The 21,891-nt window shown below is 36.2% G+C and overlaps 1 protein-coding gene across 2 annotated transcripts in view; it reads left to right on the forward strand.

Moving 5' to 3' along the window:
* Aspm (assembly factor for spindle microtubules) overlaps positions 1–21,190 on the forward strand; it is a 56,741-nt gene extending 35,551 nt beyond the window's left edge. The window contains exons 19-29 of one of the 2 annotated variants that reach the window (XM_046464908.2): positions 323–721; positions 2,553–2,719; positions 11,110–11,206; positions 12,297–12,506; positions 13,630–13,779; positions 14,730–14,921; positions 15,103–15,295; positions 15,875–16,029; positions 17,563–17,739; positions 18,715–18,884; positions 21,023–21,190. In XM_046464908.2, the coding sequence (XP_046320864.1) occupies positions 323–721; positions 2,553–2,719; positions 11,110–11,206; positions 12,297–12,506; positions 13,630–13,779; positions 14,730–14,921; positions 15,103–15,295; positions 15,875–16,029; positions 17,563–17,739; positions 18,715–18,884; positions 21,023–21,128 (2,016 nt within the window). In that variant the 3' untranslated portion in view covers positions 21,129–21,190. Of the gene's footprint in view, positions 1–322; positions 722–2,552; positions 2,720–11,109; positions 11,211–12,296; positions 12,507–13,629; positions 13,780–14,729; positions 14,922–15,102; positions 15,296–15,874; positions 16,030–17,562; positions 17,740–18,714; positions 18,885–21,022 lie in introns of those variants that run through there. The other variant, XM_046464919.2, reaches the window with a different exon arrangement.
* Positions 21,191–21,891: the final 701 nt, after the last annotated feature.

The following is a 21,891-nucleotide window of genomic DNA, read 5'->3' on the forward strand; positions in this document are numbered from 1 at the left end:
ATTTGGTCATTCTACCTAATGCACAGAGCCAAAGCTGTTTATTGAACAAAGAAAACTGATTTTTGTTACACAGATTTTGTAGGTCATATGTCAGAGTTAAAAAGGAAAGAAAAAAGTGTTTTAGCAGATTCAGAAATCTGACCTCTTCAGGCTGCCTTTAATGGCATGACAGAAATTTAAAATATATATGAGGAAAGGATGGCAGTCTTGCTAACCAATCTGCATTCAACTGTTACGGAAGTAAAACCCAATATGAAGCTGTTCAAAGTGGGGATGTTATGATTTACAGGTGGTTTAACACTTCTCTGTTTGCTTTTCACAGGAAGGAGAGTATCATTCTCAAAGTGGGACTATAGTAGTGATTCAAAGAGATCTTTGTGATACAGTCACAAGAAAACTGGAAATGCAGAAATGTGCTGCCCTCCAAATTCAGTCCTTCCTTCTGATGGCTGTGTTTCGGAGAAGATTTGTTCAGCAGAAAAGAGCTGCTGTCACTTTACAGCGTTATATCAGGACATGGCAAACCAGAAAGCAGTTTTTACTGTATAGAAAAGCAGTGGTCATTTTACAAAATCACTACAGAGCCCGTCTATCTGCAAAACACCAAAGACAAGTCTATTTGCAAATCAGGAGGAGTGTTATTATAATTCAAGCTAGAATCAAAGGATTTATACAGAAACAGAAGTTTTATAAAATTAAAAGTAGCACCATAAAAATTCAGGTATTTACTTATTTTAAGTATAAAGCTTCAATATTTTGGCCTGTGTTTGTGAGAATTTTTTAAATGAGTTTAAGCAGGCCATAAAGAATAATAGTACTTTAAGTGACCATTTTATCATCTTCCAAAGTAGAACATTATTTTGAGAGTGAGAAAAGACACCAATGATGATTCAGGCAAGACAGCACAGAACTGGAGTTGTTTTGACCCTGGTCACCTTGCACGTCATGCATTTCATAGGTGTTAATTATAGCACTCCTGGAAGAATTTTGAAAAGATGGGATCTCCGTATTTGACAGTTTTTAAGAGTAAATTTTAAATTAAAGTGAACTGTTATTTAGCATAATTGGATGAAACAGGATAATTATATTCCTCTAATAATATATTAGCTAGAGCTGCTTATTATATAGATGTACTTTATTCAGTTTAGCACTTTTGGCTTCTAAAGCATTTTGTTATTTTGTTTAATAAATTCTCCAATGTGCGAGGAAAATAGAGTTTTATCTCTTAAAATATTAGAGAACTGAGAAAAAATTAACCAAAAAATTTCAGTGTTGTATTGGAAGGAGGCAGATCCAGGAATTGAATCTGAGCACTTCAGCTATTTTTGTTCTATGTGCAATAAATTGGGCTTTGAACCTAAGTGTGATATGTTGTTATCTTGATAGTTGCTGTTAAGCTTAGAAATAATATTCTCTCTCAAAATCCACAACTAATAAGGTGCTAAATATTGTACTGGGTTTTAGGAATAGACCGTAAGATATACTTAGTTGCTCTCCTCAAACAACTTAATTGAGCAAGGGAAATGATAATATTAAGTAAGAAGTGTATGTTAGTGGGAACAAAAGGAATCTAAGCTAATCTTGTGGTAAGAGAAAGCTTTCTAGAGTGAGTGACATATATATTCAAATATTTGGCTAAAGGATGAATTTGGAAAGAGCCAAGTAAAATGTATGGAGGGACTATTTCAGCTATAGGAGATAACACAAAAAATTGAAAAACTTCAGAGAGGAGTACAAAGTAAGATAGGACAAGACTGGCCAGGAGCAAAATTGTGAATATCTTTGTAAGATGCAGAAAAAAATTTATAAAGGCATTTAAGCAGAAGAAGGCTAGAATTGGTTTTATTTTTACAAAGTTACTCTGACAGGAATGTGAAAGGTGAACTGTAAAGGGAACAAAACTAGAATAGGGAGACTATTTGGGAGGCCATTGATCAGGTGAAAGTCAACAGTTTAATATAGGTTAGTGAAAATGAAGTTTGGAGAATTAATTTGGTTAGGAAGAGAATTGACATCATGTTGAGCATGAACAAGGATCCAAGACATGTTTATGGCTTAGGTAACTCAGCAGAAGATACCATTAAGTGACACCGGGAACAAAGGTAAGAGCAGGATTCCTTTACAGATTACACACAAAAACCAGAATGTATGTGGAGTGGTAAGGATTACTCCCCAGGAAGTGGAGAGTAGGTCAGTGTGTTCATTTTCTTTCTGTTCTTCCAAATGCATTGATGCACATATATCTAGATTTCCACATGTAATGCACATCTTACAATTTAAAATATTGGCTAGGATTACGTTAGGCTTTTCTGACAGCCAGCAACAGGGTATGTGTGATAAAGTACATGGCAGGCATTCATTATATCGGCACCACTGTCCTCAGAGGACTCACTATATGCCAGACTCTAATGGGAGTTAGTATGTGACTTTATTTCTATAATTTATTTTTGTTTATCTGCATTAACCTCAGATTGACTGTCTTAATACTAATTCTTCCAATTTACAAAAAATGACAATCATTGCATACCTGTTATATTTTTTGCATTTGATAGGCTATATGGAGAAGATATAAAGCTAAGAAATATTTATGTAAAGTGAGAGCTGCCTGCAAGATTCAAGCCTGGTATAGGTGTTGGAGAGCACGCAATGAATATTTAGCTGTATTAAAAGCTGTTGAAATTATTCAAGGTTGCTTCTGTGCCAAACGGGAGAGAACACGGTAATGTATTGTAGCCCTGTGGAAGAGCATAACGGTATATCTGTGGTTGGCAAGTCCTCATAAGTATTTGCTATGCTCAATTTATATGGTTAGTTTTGTTGGTATTTTCTCCATTAATGAACCATAATATATCTCTTGGGATATCTTGCTTTTTAAATATAGAGCATAGCCTTGATGATATAATTTAGTAAGAAATATTTACATACACTTAAAGCTTTTGTCCTTTTTGTTGTTGTTGATATAGCTATTGGCTAAATTTGTTTTCATATTTCTTTTTCTTTTTCTTTCTTTACTTTGTATTACTCTTCATACTGTTTGTCCTTAATGATGAAGACCCTAATTACCAACTTTCTATGCAAATTCTATTTCCTCACTTACCCGAGTCATTTAATGTATGTTTTATGTACATTTTTAGAGGCTGCTATTAAATGGTCTTTTTTTTTTTTTTTTTCACACTATAAGAATTTTTCTTCACATCCCAGAATTTGTGATTGCTGTCCAGTTTAGGAGAGCAGACCAGAGTTAGAGGACTTAATATATAGACACAGTTGCCACTATCAATATTAAGGACTGGTATCTTATTGTACCAAAATGGTGAATTTTCTCAATGATATTCGGTCTTATTTTCTAAAAAATCTGACAATCAAACAAACTCATCTTTTTACCTTTTCTATAATACTGAGAAGAAATTAAAGAGCCCATCTTTCTTCTCAAATAAGTGTCCTTTTCTTATCTGATGCTACTTGTAACCTTCCAACCTCTCTTTTTGACCACCTCCTGTCTGCTCAGAGACTCACTCAGACTTTATTCTTTTTTTTTTTTTTTTTTTTTTTTTTAATTTTTTATTGTGGGTTGTTCAAAACATTACAAATTTCTTGACATATCATATTCCACACTTTGATTCTAGTGGGTTATGAACTCCCACCTTCACCCCATACACAGATTGCAGATTCACATCAGTTACACATCCATTGATTTACAAATTGCCATACTAGTGTCTGTTGTGCTCCGCTGCCTTTCCCATCATCCACCCTCCCCCCTCCCCACCTCTCCCCTCCCCTCCCCTCCTCTCTCTCTACCCCCTCCACTGTATAACCCTGAGGGTCTCCTTCCATTACCGTGCAATTTACCTTCTCTCTCCCTTTCCCTCCCACCTCTCATCCCTGTTAAATGTTAATCTTCTTCTCCTGTTCTTCGTCCCTACTCTGTTCTTAGTTACTTTCCTTATATCAAAGAAGACATTTGGCATTTGTTTTTTAGGGATTGGCTAGCTTCACTTAGCATAATCTGCTCTAATGCCATCCATTTCCCTGTAAATTCTATGATTTTGTCATTTTTTAATGCAGAGTAATACTCCATTGTGTATAAATGCCACATTTTTTTTATCCATTCGTCTATTGAAGGGCATCTAGGTTGGTTCCACAGTCTTGCTATTGTGAACTGTGCTGCTATGAACATCGATGTAGCAGTGTCCCTGTAGCATGCTCTTTTTAGGTCTTTAGGGAATAGACCAAGAAGGGGAATAGCTGGGTCAAATGGTGGCTCCATTCCCAGCTTTCCAAGAAATCTCCATACTGCTTTCCAAATTGGCTGCACCAATCTGCAGTCCCACCAGCAATGTACAAGTGTACCCTTTTCCCCACATCCTCGCCAGCACTTGTTGTTGTTTGACTTCCTAATGGCTGCCAATCTTACTGGAGTGAGATGGTATCTTAGGGTGGTTTTGATTTGCATTTCTCTGACAGCTAGAGATGGTGAGCATTTTTTCATGTACTTGTTGATTGACTGTATGTCCTCCTCTGTGAAGTGTCTGTTCAGGTCCTTGGCCCATTTGTTGATTGGGTTGTTTGTTCTCTTATTGTCTAATTTTTTGAGTTCTTTGTATACTCTGGATATTAGGGCTCTATCTGAAGTGTGAGGAGTAAAGATTTGTTCCCAGGATGTAGGCTCCCTATTTACCTCTCTTATTGTTTCTTTTGCTGAGAAAAAACTTCTTAGTTTGAGTAAGTCCCATTTGTTGATTCTAGTTATTAACTTTTGTGCTATGGGTGTCCTATTGAGGAATTTGGAGCCCGACCCCACCGACTGTAGATCGTAGCCAACTTTTTCTTCTATCAGACGGCGCGTCTCTGATTTGATATCAAGTTCCTTGATCCATTTTGAATTCACTTTTGTGCATGGCGAGAGAAAGGGATTCAGTTTCATTTTGTTGCATATGGATTTCCAGTTTTCCCAGCACCATTTGTTGAAGATGCTATCCTTCCTCCATTGCATGCTTTTAGCCCCTTTATCAAATATAAGATAGTTGTAGTTTTGTGGATTGGTTTCTGTGTCCTCTATTCTGTACCATTGGTCCACACGCCTGTTTTGGTACCAGTACCATGCTGTTTTTGTTACTATTGCTCTGTAGTATAGTTTGAAGTCTGGTATCGCTATACCACCTGATTCACACTTCTTGCTTAGCATTGTTTTTGCTATTCTGGGTCTTTTATTTTTCCATATGAATTTCATGATTGCTTTCTCTATTTCTACAAGAAATGCCATTGGGATTTTGATTGGCATTGCATTAAACCTATAGAGAACTTTTGGTAATATCGCCATTTTGATGATGTTAGTTCTGCCTATCCATGAACAGGGTATATTTTTCCATCTTCTAAGATCTTCTTCTATTTCTCTCTTTAGGGTTCTGTAGTTTTCATTGTATAAGTCTTTCACCTCTTTTGTTAGGTTGATTCCCAAGTATTTTATTTTTTTTGAAGATATTTTGAATGGAGTGGTTGTCCTCATTTCCATTTCAGAGGATTTGTCGCTGATATACAGGAATGCCTTTGATTTATGCGTGTTGATTTTAAATCCTGCCACTTTGCTGAATTCATTTATTAGCTCTAATAGTTTCTTTGTAGAGCCTTTTGGGTCTGCTAGATATAGAATCATATCATCTGCAAATAGTGATAATTTAATTTCTTCTTTTCCTATTTTTATGCCTTTAATTTCTTTCGTCTGTCTAATTGCTCTGGCCAGTGTTTCGAGAACTATGTTGAAGAGAAGTGGAGAGAGAGGGCATCCCTGTCTTGTTCCAGATTTTAGAGGGAATGCCTTCAGTTTTTCTCCATTCAGAATAATGCTAGCCTGAGGCTTAGCATAGATTGCTTTTACAATATTGAGGTATGTTCCTGTTATCCCTAGTTTTTCTAGAGTTTTGAACATAAAGGGATGCTGTACTTTGTCAAATGCTTTTTCCGCATCTATCGAGATGATCATATGGTTCTTATTTTTAAGTCTATTGATGTGGTGAATAACATTTATTGATTTCCGTATATTGAACCAGCCTTGCATCCCAGGGATGAATCCTACTTGATCATGGTGTACAATTTTTTTGATATGTTTTTGTATCCGATTCGCCAGAATTTTATTGAGGATTTTTGCATCTAGGTTCATTAGAGATATTGGTCTGTAGTTTTCTTTCTTTGAAGTGTCTTTGTCTGGTTTAGGTATCAGGGTGATGTTGGCCTCATAGAATGAATTTGGAAGTTCTCCCTCCTTTTCTATTTCCTGAAGTAGCTTGAAAAGTATTGGTATTAGTTCTTCTTTAAAGGTTTTGTAAAATTCTGCTGTATACCCATCGGGACCTGGGCTTTTCTTAGTTGGTAGTCTTTTGATGGTTTCTTCTATCTCCTCAATTGATATTGGTCTGTTTAGGTTTTCTATATCCTCCTGACTCAATCTGGGCAGATCATATGACTTAAGAAATTTATCTATGCCTTCACTATCTTCTAATTTATTGGAGTATAAGGATTCAAAATAGTTTTTGATTATCTTCTGTATTTCTGAAGTGTCTGTTGTGATATTGCCTTTTTCATCCCGTATGCTAGTAATTTGAGTTCTCTCTCTTCTTCTCTTCACTAGCATCGCTAAGGGTCTGTCGATTTTGTTTATTTTTTCAAAGAACCAACTTTTAGTTTTGTCAATTTTTTCAATTGTTTCTTTTGTTTCGATTTCATTAATTTCAGCTCTGATTTTAATTATTTCTTGCCTTCTACTTCTTTTGCTGTTGTTTTGCTCTTCTTTTTCAAGGATTTTGAGATGAAGTATGAGATCATTTATTTGTTGGTTTTTTCTTTTTTTAAGGAATGAACTCCAAGCAATGAATTTTCCTCTTAGAACTGCTTTCAATGTGTCCCATAGATTCCGATATGTTGTGTCTGTGTTTTCATTTATCTCTAAGAATTTTTTAATTTCCTCCTTGATGTCTTCTATAACCCATTGATCATTCAGTAACCTATTGTTCATTCTCCAATTGATGTATGCTTTTTCCTTCCTTCTTTTATCGTTGATTTTCAGTTTCATTCCATTATGATCAGATAAGATGCATGGTAATATCTCTACTCCTTTATATTGTCTAAGAGTTGCCCTGTGACATAATATATGATCTATTTTTGAGAAGGATCCATGTGCTGCTGAGAAAAAAGTGTAACTGCTTGATGTTGGGTGGTATACTCTATATATGTCAATTAGGTCTAGGTTATTAATAGAGTTATTGAGTTCTATAGTTTCCTTATTCAACTTTTGTTTGGAAGATCTGTCCAGTGGCGAGAGAGGTGTGTTGAAGTCTCCCATGATTATGGTGTGGTGGTCTATTAGACTCTTGAACTTGAGAAGAGTTTGTTTGACGAACATAGCTGCACCATTGTTTGGGGCATAAATATTTATGATTGTTATGTCTTGTTGGTGTATGGTTCCCTTAAGCAGTATGTAGTGTCCCTCTTTATCTCTTTTGATTAACTTTGGCTTGAAATCTATTTTATTTGATATGAGTATGGACACGCCTGCTTGTTTCCGAAGTCCATATGAGTGATATGATTTTTCCCAACCTTTCACCTTCAGCCTATGTATGTCTTTTCCTATCAAATGCGTCTCCTGTAGGCAGCATATTGTTGGGTCTTGTTTTGTGATCCATTCTACTAGCCTGTGTCTCTTAATTGGTGAGTTTAAGCCATTAACATTTAGGGTTATTATTGAGATATGGGTTGTTCTTCCAGCCATATTTGTTTATTTCTGTTACTAAACATTGTTTGTTTTCCTCTTTGATTGTTTCCCCCCCCCCTTTACTGTCCTACCTCCCACTGTTGGTTTTCATTGTTATTTTCCATTTCCTCTTCCTGTAATACTTTGGCTAGGATGTTTTGAAGAGATGGTTTTCTAGCTGCGAATTCTTTAAACTTTTGTTTATCGTGGAAGGTTTTAATTTCATTCTCCATCCTGAAGCTTAATTTCGCTGGATACACAATTCTTGGTTGGAACCCATTATCTTTCAGTGTTTGAAATATGTTATTCCAGGATCTTCTAGCTTTCAGAGTCTGTGTTGAAAGATCAGCTGTTATCCTGATTGGCTTGCCCCTAAATGTAATCTGCTTCCTTTCTCTTGTAGCTTTTAAAATTCTCTCCTTATTCTGTATGTTGGGCATCTTCATTATAATGTGTCTAGGTGTGGATCTCTTATGATTTTGCACATTCGGCGTCCTGTAGGCTTCTAGGATTTGGGATTCTGTCTCATTCTTCAAGTCTGGGAAGTTTTCTTGTATTATTTCATGGAATAGACTGCTCATTCCTTTGGTTTGGAGCTCTGTACCTTCCTGTATCCCAATGACTCTTAAGTTTGGTCTCTTAATGTTATCCCATATTTCTTGGATGTTCTGCTCATGGTTTCTTAACAGTCTTGCTGAGCTGTCTATGTTCTTTTCCAGTTGAAATACTTTGTCTTCATTGTCTGATGTTCTATCTTCTAAGTGTTCTACTCTGTTGGTAGTATTCTCCATTGAGTTTTTAAGTTGGTTTATTGCTTCCTGCATTTCTAGGATTTCTGATTGCTTGTTTTTTATAACCTCTATCTCCCTGTATAGTTGATCCTTTGCTTCCTGGTTTTGTTTGCGTAATTCGTTGTCGAAGTGATCTTTCATTGTCTGATTTTGCTGTTTAATGTCTTCCTTGATACTCCAGATCATCTGAAGCATGTATATCCTGAATTCTTTATCTGACATTCCATCTGCTGCAGCTGTTACCTCTTCTAAAGTTGCGTTGACCTGCATTGCTTGTGGTCCTTTCTTTCCTTGTCTTTTCATACTGCTTGCGTATCTTTCCTGCAGGTGCGGGCGGCGGCTCTGCTCTCTCCTTATTCCAATTGGGGTGTCGTGGCTACCGCGCCGGCAGGTCACTGGGCCTGTTCTGGGAGCTGGTGGCGGCTCTGTTCTGCCCCTACTCCAATTGGGGTGACGTGTCTGTCGTACCAGCAGGCCACTGGGCCTGTCCTGCTGGTCGGTCGCAGATCTGCCCACCTTTCGGGCACGAGTGGAGGCTCTGCTTTGCCCCTACTCCAATTGGGGTGTCGTGACTACCCCGCCTGCAGGATGCTGGGTCTGTTCCTGGCAAGGGAGGCGACTCTGCTCTGTCACTACTCCAATTAGGGTGGTGTTTGTACCCCGCCGGCAGGCTCCTGGGCCTGATCCGCCGGTCTGTTGTAGGTCTGCCTACCTTGAAGGCGCGGGCGGCGGATCTGCCCTGCCCCTCCTACCACGCCTGCGGACCCCTGGGCCTGATCTGCAGGTTGATCACTGGTCTGCTCACCCTGCGGGCACGGGTGGCGGTTCCGCTCCACCCCCACTCCAATTGGGGTCACGTGACCACCACACCGGCAGGGCCTGATCCGGGCGTGGGATAAGGATCTGCTCTGCCCCTACTCGAGTTGGGGTGACGTGTGTACCACACTGGCAGGCCACTGGGCCTGACCCGCCAGGCTGTCACAGGTCTGTTTACCTTGCAAGCGCGAAGGGCGGCTCTGCCCTGCCCCTCCTACCACGCCCATGTACTACTGGGTCGCCCATGTACTACTGGGTCGTGGGTCTGCCCACCTGGCGGGTGTGGGTGGCGGCTCCGCTCCGCCCCCTCTCCAATTGGGGTCACGCGGTCACCACGCTGGCGAGCCGCTGGGCCTGCTCCGGGGGCTGGCGGCGGCCCGGCTCCTTCCCTCCGGCTCGAGGACAAATTGAGGAGACTCGGGTGACTGAGCCTCACCCCCCTTACCAGAAGACCAACTGCTTATGTCACCGCTGGTATTGATGAAGATCTCTCCTCCACCGCTTTCTGCTGACATCAGATCTCTTCCATGTTGGTATCCTATGCGAATGGCAGCATTTCGTTCCCCTTGCCAGGCAACCCAAGCAATGGGTGAGTCCTGACCTGCCCTCAGCAGGACCCGGACCGAGACACAGTTTCCGCGGGCTCCTAGCCCCGGTCCAGGGAAGTTCCGGGAGCCGGAACTCGGCCGCTCCGTGCTCGGTGTAAGCTCCTATAAGTGTAGGCTCCAAGAAGCAGCCCCCGCGGGCTCAGTTCCGGGAGCCGGAATTCGGCCGCTTAGTGTTTGGTGTATGCTCTGATAGTAGCAGGGTCCAAGAAGCAGCCTCCGCGGGCTCCGCAGCCCTGAGCCAGGGCGGTTCCGGGACGGTTCCGGGAGCCGGAACTCGGCCGCTCTGTGCTCGGTGTAAGCTCCTATAAGTGTAAGCTCCAAGAAGCAGTCCCCGCGGGCTCAGTTCCGGGAGCTGGAATTCGGCTTCTTGGTGTTTCGTGTTTGCTCTGATATTAGCAGGGTCCAAGAAGCAGCCTCCGCAGGCTCCGCAGCCCGGAGCCAGGGCGGTTCCGGGACGGTTCCGGGAGCCGGGACTTGGCCGCCCCGCGCTCCGTGTTCACTCCGATAAGATCAGATTTTAAGAAGGCCCCAGGCGCTGAACCCTAGCAATCTGTCTGCAAGCCGCAGGCGAATTGCAGCCTGAAATTACCTGTTCTATGGCTGAATGAGCTGCGGTCAGTCAAAAACAGGTGTGGTGACGTCAGTTTACCAACATGGTGGCTGCTGGCCTCCTCTGTGGTCTGACCGGTGTGGAGAACCGAGATGGACCGCTTCCTTCCCCGTCTCGAACCCAGAATTCAGCCCTGAGTGTGGTGTTTGCGCGTCTGGCAGAAACTGCAGCGCTGTAACCCTGCGTTCAGACTTTATTCTTTACTATTATTTGTCATGACTCACTTTATGGAGGTTTTTGTCTTGACCCAAATGGTCATACTTTCTTTTGATCTTGTTCAAAATTATTTGTCACACCAGAATTATGGAACTTCTTGTTTCCTACTCACTGGGATATTGCCAATTGCAAAACTTCCTTTTTATTGTGTCTTAAGTGTATGCATAAAATTGTGATTGCTACAACTTAAGTATGAATTCCTGCTTCCTTTTGTTTTGCCTTTGTTGTATTTTTTTTCTCCTCAGTATTGGAAGTAAGAGAACAATAAATATTTGTTGAATACATTAAATTTGAAATTGCTTTTCAATAATAACTATTTTTTAGGTTTTTGAAGATGAGAGCATCAACAATTATCATTCAGAGAAAATGGAGAGCTATACTTTCTGTAAGAATGGCTCATGAGCACTTTTTAATGGCAAAAGTAGGTGTAAATAAAAATAACTCATTTATAAGACAAAAAGAATTTTTTTAGACCTAATTATTCATTTATTTTATATCAATTATACTCAAGTAAAAGTTATTTTTACTTGGAAAGACACTAGTATTTTATATATATATATATATATATATATATATAGTGCATGCATATATCGTATGTTTTAAGTTATTTTCAAACTCAAGTTTGAAGTGCTTTCAGTGAAAATAACCAATCTGGAGAAATCATAATAAATGTAGCATATTTTGTCTAGTATAAGTCAAATACTTAGTAACATGCTCTTTAAGCCACTATTGATTATATATTTAAATTGTTTAACATCTGCATTTTAAAATAGCTTTGGGCTTTAGTTAAAAAATCAAAAATTAAAATTTGACTTAAATTTTAGTGTTCATGTAATATTCACTATGGTTAATAATATAACTATGATTGTTATTACTCTTACTAGTCATACTTAAAGTATGCCAAGCATTGGATAAGCTCTTGTATATGAACAAATTTGATCTTCATACAACCTTATAAGATAGTTACTGTTATCCTACTCAACTTAAAGGTGAGGAAAATGTTTAGAGAGGTAAATTTACTTGCCCAAATAGCTGGAGGTTTATAAAACAAACCTAGCTTAAATGAATTAAAATTATTTAAATTCACATCCTTTGTGTGTGTGAAAATTAGATTGTCAGAATGTTATGTAATTGAGCAACATAAAGTATGCTGGTGGTATGCTTTGTGGTTCTTGAAACCACAGAAGTTCCCTCATGGCTGGTTATAATGACCACTCTGCTCTTTATATTGTAGTTAGCTCTTTTAGTAAATGTATTTTTCCTATAATAACTTTGTTCCTTTTCCTCCTCACAATGAAAAGAATCAGGAGGGTACGAGGGAGAGAACACCAAATATCTATTGATCTTGGCTTGTCCCTTCAATTTTGGCTATAGATCTATATAGACTGTATCACCTTTTCATATCTATGAAATATGACATCCTCAAACATTGAAAAAATTCAAGAATCTCTATTAGGTTGAAAATCTTATTATTCTATCTATTAATGTCACTTGTAAAATTTTCCTTGTAGAAGCATCGTGCTGCTTGTCTGATCCAAGCACATTTTAGAGGACATAAAAGAAGACAGCTCTTTCTTCAGCAGAAATCTGCTGTTTTGATCATACAAAGACATATACGAGCCTGGGAGGCTGGGAAATGTGAAAGAATAAAATATCTTGAATTAAAAAAGTCTACAGTTATTCTACAAGCACTAGTGCGTGGCTGGTTAGAAAGGAGAAAAGTAAGTTTTTTAAGTAGAATGTTTCAATCACGTGAAATGAAAGTATTTGATGTTAAGTGGTGGTAAGACATTTTGGTCTTTGGAGAATATTTTCAGAGCTAATATAATTATTAGTTTGAGTTCATTCAGCTGCTGCAGAGCTACATAGAAGGGCATTGGGTGTCACAGATTTTTGTTCTGTGACCCTGCTGCTTCCCATTGCCAGAGATGCAAAATAAAATTTCTCTTGTATAATGACTCAATAAAAAAACTGAAAGAAGTATGAGGGAAAGGTTTCATAGGTTAAAGATGTTAATTTTTACTCAGGTAGCCTTTTGCTGCCCTTAAGGAATTGTAACTACCATTCCTGTGATGTCACCCACATCTTCAGCAAAAGAGAATTCTGTTAAGGGAGCTCATGACATTTGGCTTCCAATATATAAAGCACTGGCATAGACATAACAGCCTGATTTGAACTCATATATATTAGAAATCTAAAGCCCCAAGATCACTGTTGAAAGCCATACTATAAGAATCTTACACTGGACTTGTGCTACACTAATACTGGAACAATTAATTCATATAATTTTATCAGATTTAACATCACCATCTCTAACTGTTCTGCTGGAATACAGTAGCCTTTTGTGGTTTTTAGCATTGATATCTTTCATTATTCATACATTGAAGGTCTTAAATTGCTGTTATTGGGTAGTTTAGTTACATTAAATGCTATAATTTTGCTTACATACTCTGAATCATGAGTTAAATTATTCTAAATATTTTGAAATACAGGATTATAATCACATTGGATCATCGTAGTTACATAAGAGAAAAAACTATCTTAAGAATCAGACACTTTAATAGAGGGAAGGGAACAGGGCAGGAAGTGGGGAAGGAAAGATGTACTGGGATCTGAATTATAGCAAATTATATTCCGTTTTTAAATTATGTCAAAATGAATCCTAATATTATATATAACTAAAAAGAACCAATAAAAAAATAAAATATTTTAATATTCTACACGCTATACAACTGAGCAATCAACTCATTTGTTATAATACTTCAAAAAATTTCTTCAGTTAAAATATTGGTGTATCAAAAAAGTCAGACACTTGATTATATTAATATTCTTTTTCTCCTTTAGATTTTAGAACAGAGAGCCAAAGCTCGGCTCCTTCACTTCACAGCAGCTGCATATTATCACCTGTCTGCTCTTAGAATTCAAAGAGCATATAAAGTTCACATGTCTATGAAGAATGCTAACAAACGGGTTAATTCAGCCATTTGTATTCAGGTCAGTTTGTCTTTTACAGAAAAACTATGAGATGTAACTTTCCTCTTAGAAATTTTTGACATATATTGAACAATTCTCAGATTCCTTATGGTAAGATCATATAATATGTAACACTTTCAGCATATAGCTATTAGGATGACTGGAAGTTTGGAAATCTTCTTTTAGGAACAGCAATAAAGCTGTGAATTACTCTCTGATGTAATTTTACTCATTTATTATACTCCCACTAGTAAAGTTGGAGGGTACCTGTTCCTCTAAATCCTTCACAACAGTGGCATCAGAAGACACCCTGATTTTTGCCATTCCAGTGAATTGGAAATGGTATCTCATTTTGTTTTTCATTTACTTGATTGCCAGCAATTCTGAAATTTTTACATTTATTATTCAAGTTCTTATCTGTGTATCATGTGCTCTTTCTAATCTTTCTTTTTATGCACTTTGTCCCTTTTTCTACTTGATGTTCTTTTTTATTATGATTTATAGGAATTCTATATTCTGGATAAAGTTCTAATTTGTGTAATTAACATGCATGTACCAATAAAATATTTAGTGAAAAAATAATTTTCAGAATGTTATATAGTTTGATAGAATTTATATAAATTGTAAAATAAAGGTATTACTTTGCAGGATTAAATACATACGTCCACATATACACACATCCAGTGTGGACTGGACGAGTCTCTACGAAGTAGAAGGGGGAAATGATACTGGAGGTTTGACCTTCTATTTCTTTCTCCTTTAGAGTTTAGCATTGACAGCCAGTTTGGCTTCCCCCTTCACTTCATAGCATCTTCATATTTTCTGCTTTTAGAATTCAAGGAGCATGTAAACTTCACATGGCTATGAAGAATGCTAACATATATAAAATATGTATATAAATGTATGTATGTTTTTGTCTACTTTTAAAAATGTGTGTATTAAAAGTGAAAAAATCTTCATATTTTAAACAGAGATGGTTTCGAGCAAAATTAGAACGAAAGAGATTTATTGAGAAATATTATAGCATCATAAAAATTGAGCATGAAGTTCAAGAATGTATGAACCAGAAAAGTAGGGCTGCATCAGTAATACAGAAAGCAGTACGTCACTTTCTCCTTCGCAAAAGACAGGAAAAATTTAATAGTAGAATCACTAAACTTCAGGTAAGTGAAAACTCTATGGTTTTTGATACAGGAATAAAAACAAAATTGAGGTTTTAGTTGAAATGTATCTGTTCATATCATATAAATTTACTGAAAATATTTATTTTGTAGAAATAAATGTATATATAAATTCAAAACAATACGGGCTGTAATCTTAAAATTATTCTTTTATCTCTTTAAGGCATTATGGAGAGGCTACTCTTGGAGGAAGAAACATGATTGTACAAAAATTAAAGCTATACGGTTAAGTCTTCAGATGGTTAATAGGGAGATTAGAGAAGAAGATAAACTCTACAAAAGAACCACACTTGCACTTCATTATCTTTTAACGTATAAGCACCTTTCTGCCATTCTTGAGGCCCTAAAACACCTCGGTTAGTTTGTTATAACAATATCTTGCATGAGATTAGGAATGCATTTTTTATCTTTGAATATTTAAAGAACATTGTGATTACACAGTATTAACTAAGACTTCATTTTTTCTTGGAGCATTGTAGTGGGGTTCATTTTTACATAAATGCATATAACTTTGTATGCTCCATTTCTTTTGGGGGGGGTGCAGAGGGGTACCAGGGATTGAACCCAGGGGTGTGCAACCACTGAGCCACATCCCCAGTCTGTTTTTTATTTTTATTTTTTCACTTAGAGACAGGATCTTGCTAAGTTGCATAGGGCTTGGCTAAGTTACTGAGGCTGGCTTTGAACTTGGGAATCATCCTGCTTCCACCTCTAAAGCCTCTGAGATTACGGGCATGTGCCACCACACCCGGCCAGTTTGCTCCATTTCAATCCTTTGTACTTCTTCTTCTCCCAGTCCCTCCCCTGTCCTCTTTCTGTATTCAATTGGTCTTCTTTCTGTTTATTTATTTTTCTACTTAGTACATTATAGTTATATATAAAATTGGAATGCATTGTTGTTACTGGAAATTAACATGTGTCTTTTTCTCTTTCAGAGGTTGTTACCAGATTATCTCCACGTTGTTGTGAGAACATGGCTCAGAGTGGAGCAATTTCTAAAATATTTGTTTTAATCCGAAGTTGTAATCGTAGTGTTCCTTGTATGGAGGTCATCAGATATGCTGTACAAGTTTTGCTTAATGTAGCTAAGGTAGTTTTCCATTTTAATAATGAAATATTCATTATTCAAGAAATGTAACTCTGCAGATTAATAGATAGAATTGATAGAATTTATATAAATTGTAAAATAAATGTATTACTCTGCAGGATTAAATACATACGTCCACATATACACACATCCAGTGTGGACTGGACGAGTCTCTACAAAGTAGAGTAGAAATGCTCTAAATTAGAAATTAGGCTGGGAATGGTGCTGCATGCCTAATCCCAATAGCTCAGGAAGGAGTCAGAAGGATTGCAGGTTCTAAGCCAGCCTCAGCAGCTTAGACTATAAGCAACCTAGTGAGACACTGTCTCAAAATACATATTAAAAAAAAAAAAAGCTGGGGATTTGGCTCAGTGGTTAAGCACTACCCTTGGTCTCAATCCATGGCACCAAAAAAGGAAAAAAAAAACAAAGTTTGAAATTAGGCCTCTAAATTAAAATTCATGTATATGAAGAGTCTTGATGGGGAAAAATATTTCATTTATGAATATAACTATAGATATGAATGCTATTTTGTTGTTTTATTTCTATTTTATAATATGAATAATAGTATTATTGAGAACTTGCCAGTATTTTTGTACATTATTTAATTTAATCCTTATAATAATCCTGTAAAGTAACTCATATATTTCTCATTTTATAGAAAAGGAATGATAATGCTTACAGAAGTTGCATACAAGCAGTGGTATTAAGATGAGACATTTACCTTCCTTGCCCACCCTCGAAACCACGACTGTAGTGTACCCAATATATTGAGGAATAGTGGTTAAGAACATAGACCCAAACTACTGAATTTGAATCCCAGTTCTGCAAGCTGTTATAGATTATTTGGCCTCTCTTTGCTTTACTTTCTTCAACAGTAAAATGGGTATAGAAAAAAATAATACTCATCTCAAAATGTTACTGTGAAGATTAAATGAGTTAATATACTTAAAAGTTCTTGATACATAAACATACCATGCAAGTGTTAGCTATTAATGGTTTCTTATTTTTATGTTAGAATGATTATTTTTTGAAACCATGCAAATTTCAGTATGAATGTAATAGTATCATTAAATAAAGCATGAAAAAGTAATCCTAGATTTATTAGTATCAAATTTGTTTTATTCTAAAGTACATCTTCCTCTCAAGAAGGATGTAAAATAGTGTAGTTAGATCTTGCCTTACTCATTATCTTACCCTATGACTAACTGTAACAGATAAGTTCTCTTTCATGAGAGAGTCTTGCTAAAATGGTCTTCTCTTTAGAAGCTTGCTTTTATTTACTTCAAGATATTCTTTTTTAGAGATTTTAGCTTTAATTTGTTTTATGTGGAACTTTTGAAGTGGTTAGGAAAATAAAAGATTAATATGCATATAAGATTCAAATATGATAGGAGTAACAAAAAATTATCTCATGAAGTCCTTTGTACCTGTGGCAGATACTTCAAAGATTTGGCTCTAAGCTGTCTTTACGGTTGGGCAGTTTTAAAGGTGTATGCTTATTAAAACTTTTAATTTCATTCTGTTCTCTTCAAGTATGAGAAAACTACTTCAGCAGTTTATGATGTAGAAAACTGTATACACACATTGTTGGAGCTTTTGCAGATGTACCGAGAAAAGCCTGGTGACAAAGTTGCAGACAAGGGTGGAAGCATTTTCACAAAAACTTGTTGTTTGTTGGCTGTTTTGTTGAAGACAACAAACAGAGCCTCTGTAAGTATTGATCAGTTACTTTTCTTTGAGCTTATTTTCTATGTTCTTTTATGTATAGATTTTATGTTTTTCCTTTAGTAACCATTACACTAAAATAGGATTTTGCATGTGATCAAACTTGGGTGTTTTTTTTTTGTTGTTGTTGTTTTGTTTTGTTTTTGCCTAGTATCAGTGTGTGTGTGTGTGTTTGTATATTCATTGTTTCATTTTGATATTAAAGAAACTGAATTCTGAAAATAGAATTTATTTCAGTCATGTAAATAAGAATTTCCTACTTACTAGAGAGTATAACAAATTACCTTAGCAGGGTAGGAAATAAGATACGTATAATTCTCTATCCACCTATCATAACCATAAATATGTCTCAAGCTTTTCTGTGCCGAGACATCTGAGTTATTCTCTCCAGGTATCACAATTAACATAAGAGTAACCAGAGCCCTGCCTTTATCCTGATAACTGTAGAAACCACTGAAGCATTTTAAGCAAGAGAATAATATTTTCCTATTTAAGTTTTAGCATCACCCTGGCTACTGACTGAAGAATAAATTTGGGAGAGCATGTATAGATATGGGGAGACCATTAAAGGAGGCAAATGTAGATATGTAGTGGCTAGACAAGAGATTGTGCTTCACATAGGGTTGTATCAATGAGAGGTAAGTGGATGATTCTAGAAAGTTGGAAGAGGTAAAATTCATAGGACTTAGTAACTAGATATGACAGGTTATATTGAGTATAGTTCCTTTTTGCATTCAGTATCGAGTTAAATGTACAATTTTTGAATATTTCTCCTCTTTATAATTGTCTTACATATTATTTCACAATTTAAAATAATTTGCCTACTATACTTAGAGAGCCGTGCTCTTGATTGTTAAAAGCTCGAAAGCCTACTGCATAGTATTCAAATGATTGATTTTGTTATTCTAGGAGAGATTGAATTCTTATTAGGTTTTAGTAAATGTACACTTTCTTTTTTAGGATGTACGAAGTAGTCCCAAAGTTGTTGACCGCATTTATAGCATCTACAAACTTACAGCTCGTAAACATAAAATAAATGCTGAAAGAATACTTAATAATCAAAAGAAGAATTCTTCCATAGGCATTCCCTTTATTCCAGAAACACCAATAAGGACCAGAATAGTTTCAAGGTAAGCAGTTAATTGTATTCTGTAATTTCATGTCACCATTCATTCATTTAAATAAATATTTGTTAACACTATCATAAGCAAGATATTGTTCTTAACCATAGAGAAACAACATATGAATAAGAATAGATTATTCCAAAAAAAAAAGAAAAAGAATAGACTATTCAGTAAATCTAAAGGAATCGATTTCACTAAATAATGAAATAATACTGATGTAGCTTTGGGTATTTAGTAGCTAGTCAACAAATTCCTTATGTTAAATAGTTCAGACCTAATGCTAAGAACCTTGTTATATCAGTTTTATTTTCCATGTTAATCTCTATTTTTATGTGGTGCTGAGGATCGAACCCAGGGCCTCGTACGTGCTAAGCGAGCGCTCTACCGCTGAGCCACAACCCCAGCCCAATCCAGGATGATTTTATATCAAGATCTTTTACTTAAGTATATCTGCAAAAAAAGAAAAAAAAACCAAAAACCTGTTTTCTTTTTTTCTAAATAATGTAACATCACAGATTCTGTGACTAGACATAGATATATGTTTCAGGGTCACCATTTAGCCTGTTATAGACCCATAAAGATAATTGTGGTTTACCTAGTTTATGTTACTTTTTTTTTTTTTTTAAGGTGTGTTTGTTTATGTGGTTACTCCCCATGATCAGGGAGTAGAAATCATATAGAGCTGCATCTTGAACTACAAAGTGCTTAAATTTGGTTGTGCAGCGTAAAGCTATGTGGTTCAGGAAGAATGACAATGAGCAAACAGATTAATGAGTAAAATAATAAAGATAGTGACAACTACTAAGATAAAGAGAATGGCCGAGAAAGCATCATGTGATTTTTAAGTCCTGGAGGGTGAGTTGAGGAGAGGATAGCACAGAGTGGGCAGGAGTGTTGCATCATGGCATGGCTTTTGTTTTGAATAAGCTTGAGAAACCTACAGCATAAATAAGAGGAAAATATAAATAAGCCATTGGAAAATCATGCCTATGGTTGAACAGAAGAACAAATTTTTAGATAAAAATTGGAGTACTGTTGGTTTGAGGATGTAGATAGCACTTAAGGCCAAAAGATGAATGAATGTGATCATGGATTGAAATTTCACTCCTTTCTATCATTCCTTTCCATCGTATGGACACATACCGCATTTTGACCACTAACCAATGGTGAGGCATTTAGATTTTTAACAAGAAGGAATAAGAAGATGGAAGTGTATATAGTAGGGATTTGTGTGAGAAGATACATGAGCTCTCCCCTGATTGATACCGTTTTCTCAATGTGGTGTGATATTTTAAACTCAACAACTCAGAAGTAGCTTAGAGGGTATGGAAGGGATATTTGAAAAGAGGAAAGAAATAAAATAGTCATCTGGGAGAGCAGAAGCATACTAGGCAATTCAAATGCCCATTTGACATAAAATAAAAATGTATAGTTTCTTTAGCAATATCTGTATAGGAATGGAGAAAGAAGATATTTCTATTTAATTTGGAACCCAAATAGAATTTTCTAGACAAGTTTGATAGGAGAAAGAAACAGAATGGAATAATATTGAGATAACTAAACTAGTTAGGGAGGAACGTGAGAATAACATTCTAATGAACAATAGGTATGTGTTGAGGTCAAGTGAACTAGAGATCTCAGCAGGGTGGAGGAATTGGTTCAGTGACTGTATTAAAGCAGATAACATGGATAAATCAGAAGTGGTGATAAAGTCTAGAATGTAAACTATGTGAGAAAGGATTGGTTAAGAAAGAATGGAAGGAAAGGGTTGCAAAAACTGAGAATGCTGTTGGTTTTTTAGCCATATGGATGTTGATATTAATGAGAATGGTAGCAGGAGTTGGGGGAAGTCCAAGAGCAGGTTCGTAATTAGGAGATGGTCAATGAGCAAAAGATGGTAGCAAAATAAGTAGTATAAGCTTCAAAGAAGCCAGTATCATAAGGAAATATTCTAGAACTGATAATTGGCAATAATATGAAGTTCTTCCACCTCTTTGAAAAGGTTGTAAGAGAAATGATGTGTCATGAATTAGTTATCACATTAGTTAACACATAAAGATAAAAATTAACTCTTTTAAGAAATTAACTCTTTTAAGAAATGTACTGTTTTAATGCCATATTTTTATTTTTATTTTTTAAAACAGACTTAAACCGGATTGGGTTTTAAGAAGAGATAGTATAGAAGAGATCACCAATTCTCTGCAAGCTATTCAAATGGTGATGGATACACTTGGCATTCCTTATCAGTAAATATAAACATTTTCAGTGTGTACAGTATAAAGAAATATTAAAGCTAATCATGAATATGTAAATTGCTTTTTGCTTTCTATGTACAACTTCTAAAATCTGACTTTGTATTAAAAATAAATATGTATATTACAAATAACTAAGCTGTTTATTAAATTCTTCATTGTTTTTTATTTAATATAGCTGTATGCATATAACAAATAAATATGTCATAAGATGATTATAATACTGTTACTCATGTTTATTAAAGTGTTATATTAGTTTGAATGTAGTCATATTCCTAAAAGGAAAGGAATCAATTATTACCTGTTTTATTGATAAGCAAAAGCATTTTGCTAAAACACATGTTGAAAGTCAAAGATTCTGTCTATTCACTTAGAAAATGAGAAGAGCATAAAATATTCCCACACATGTGTGTGTATGGATAATGTACTAATTTGTATCCTTCACTGGCTAAAGCATCCAGAGAGGTAAATGAGCTTCTCTAGGGAAATTATAAGAATATAACCAGTCAGTATATATACTAAAACCCCTTAACTTTGAACTGATTTTTAGTGGGAAGAGAATAGTATTGCTTTAAAAGAAACTTGTTGTTCATTTACATACTACAAATTGGAAAGTTATTAAGTTTGAAAGTTACTTGTTTTGTAAACTTTAGGTTATTGACATCTGTATCTATGTGGCTCCAGGGCCCAGAAGTCTGATAGGACCCCAAAGTTTTCCATGCATGGACACTATAAAAATTTTAGCTGTTTGAAATAGTAAG

The sequence above is a fragment of the Marmota monax genome, unplaced genomic scaffold (genome assembly GCF_021218885.2).
Source record: "Marmota monax isolate L192 unplaced genomic scaffold, Marmota_monax_Labrador192_F-V1.1 WCK01_AAM20220418_F8-fsc00099, whole genome shotgun sequence".
Classification (NCBI taxonomy): Eukaryota; Metazoa; Chordata; class Mammalia; order Rodentia; family Sciuridae; genus Marmota; species Marmota monax.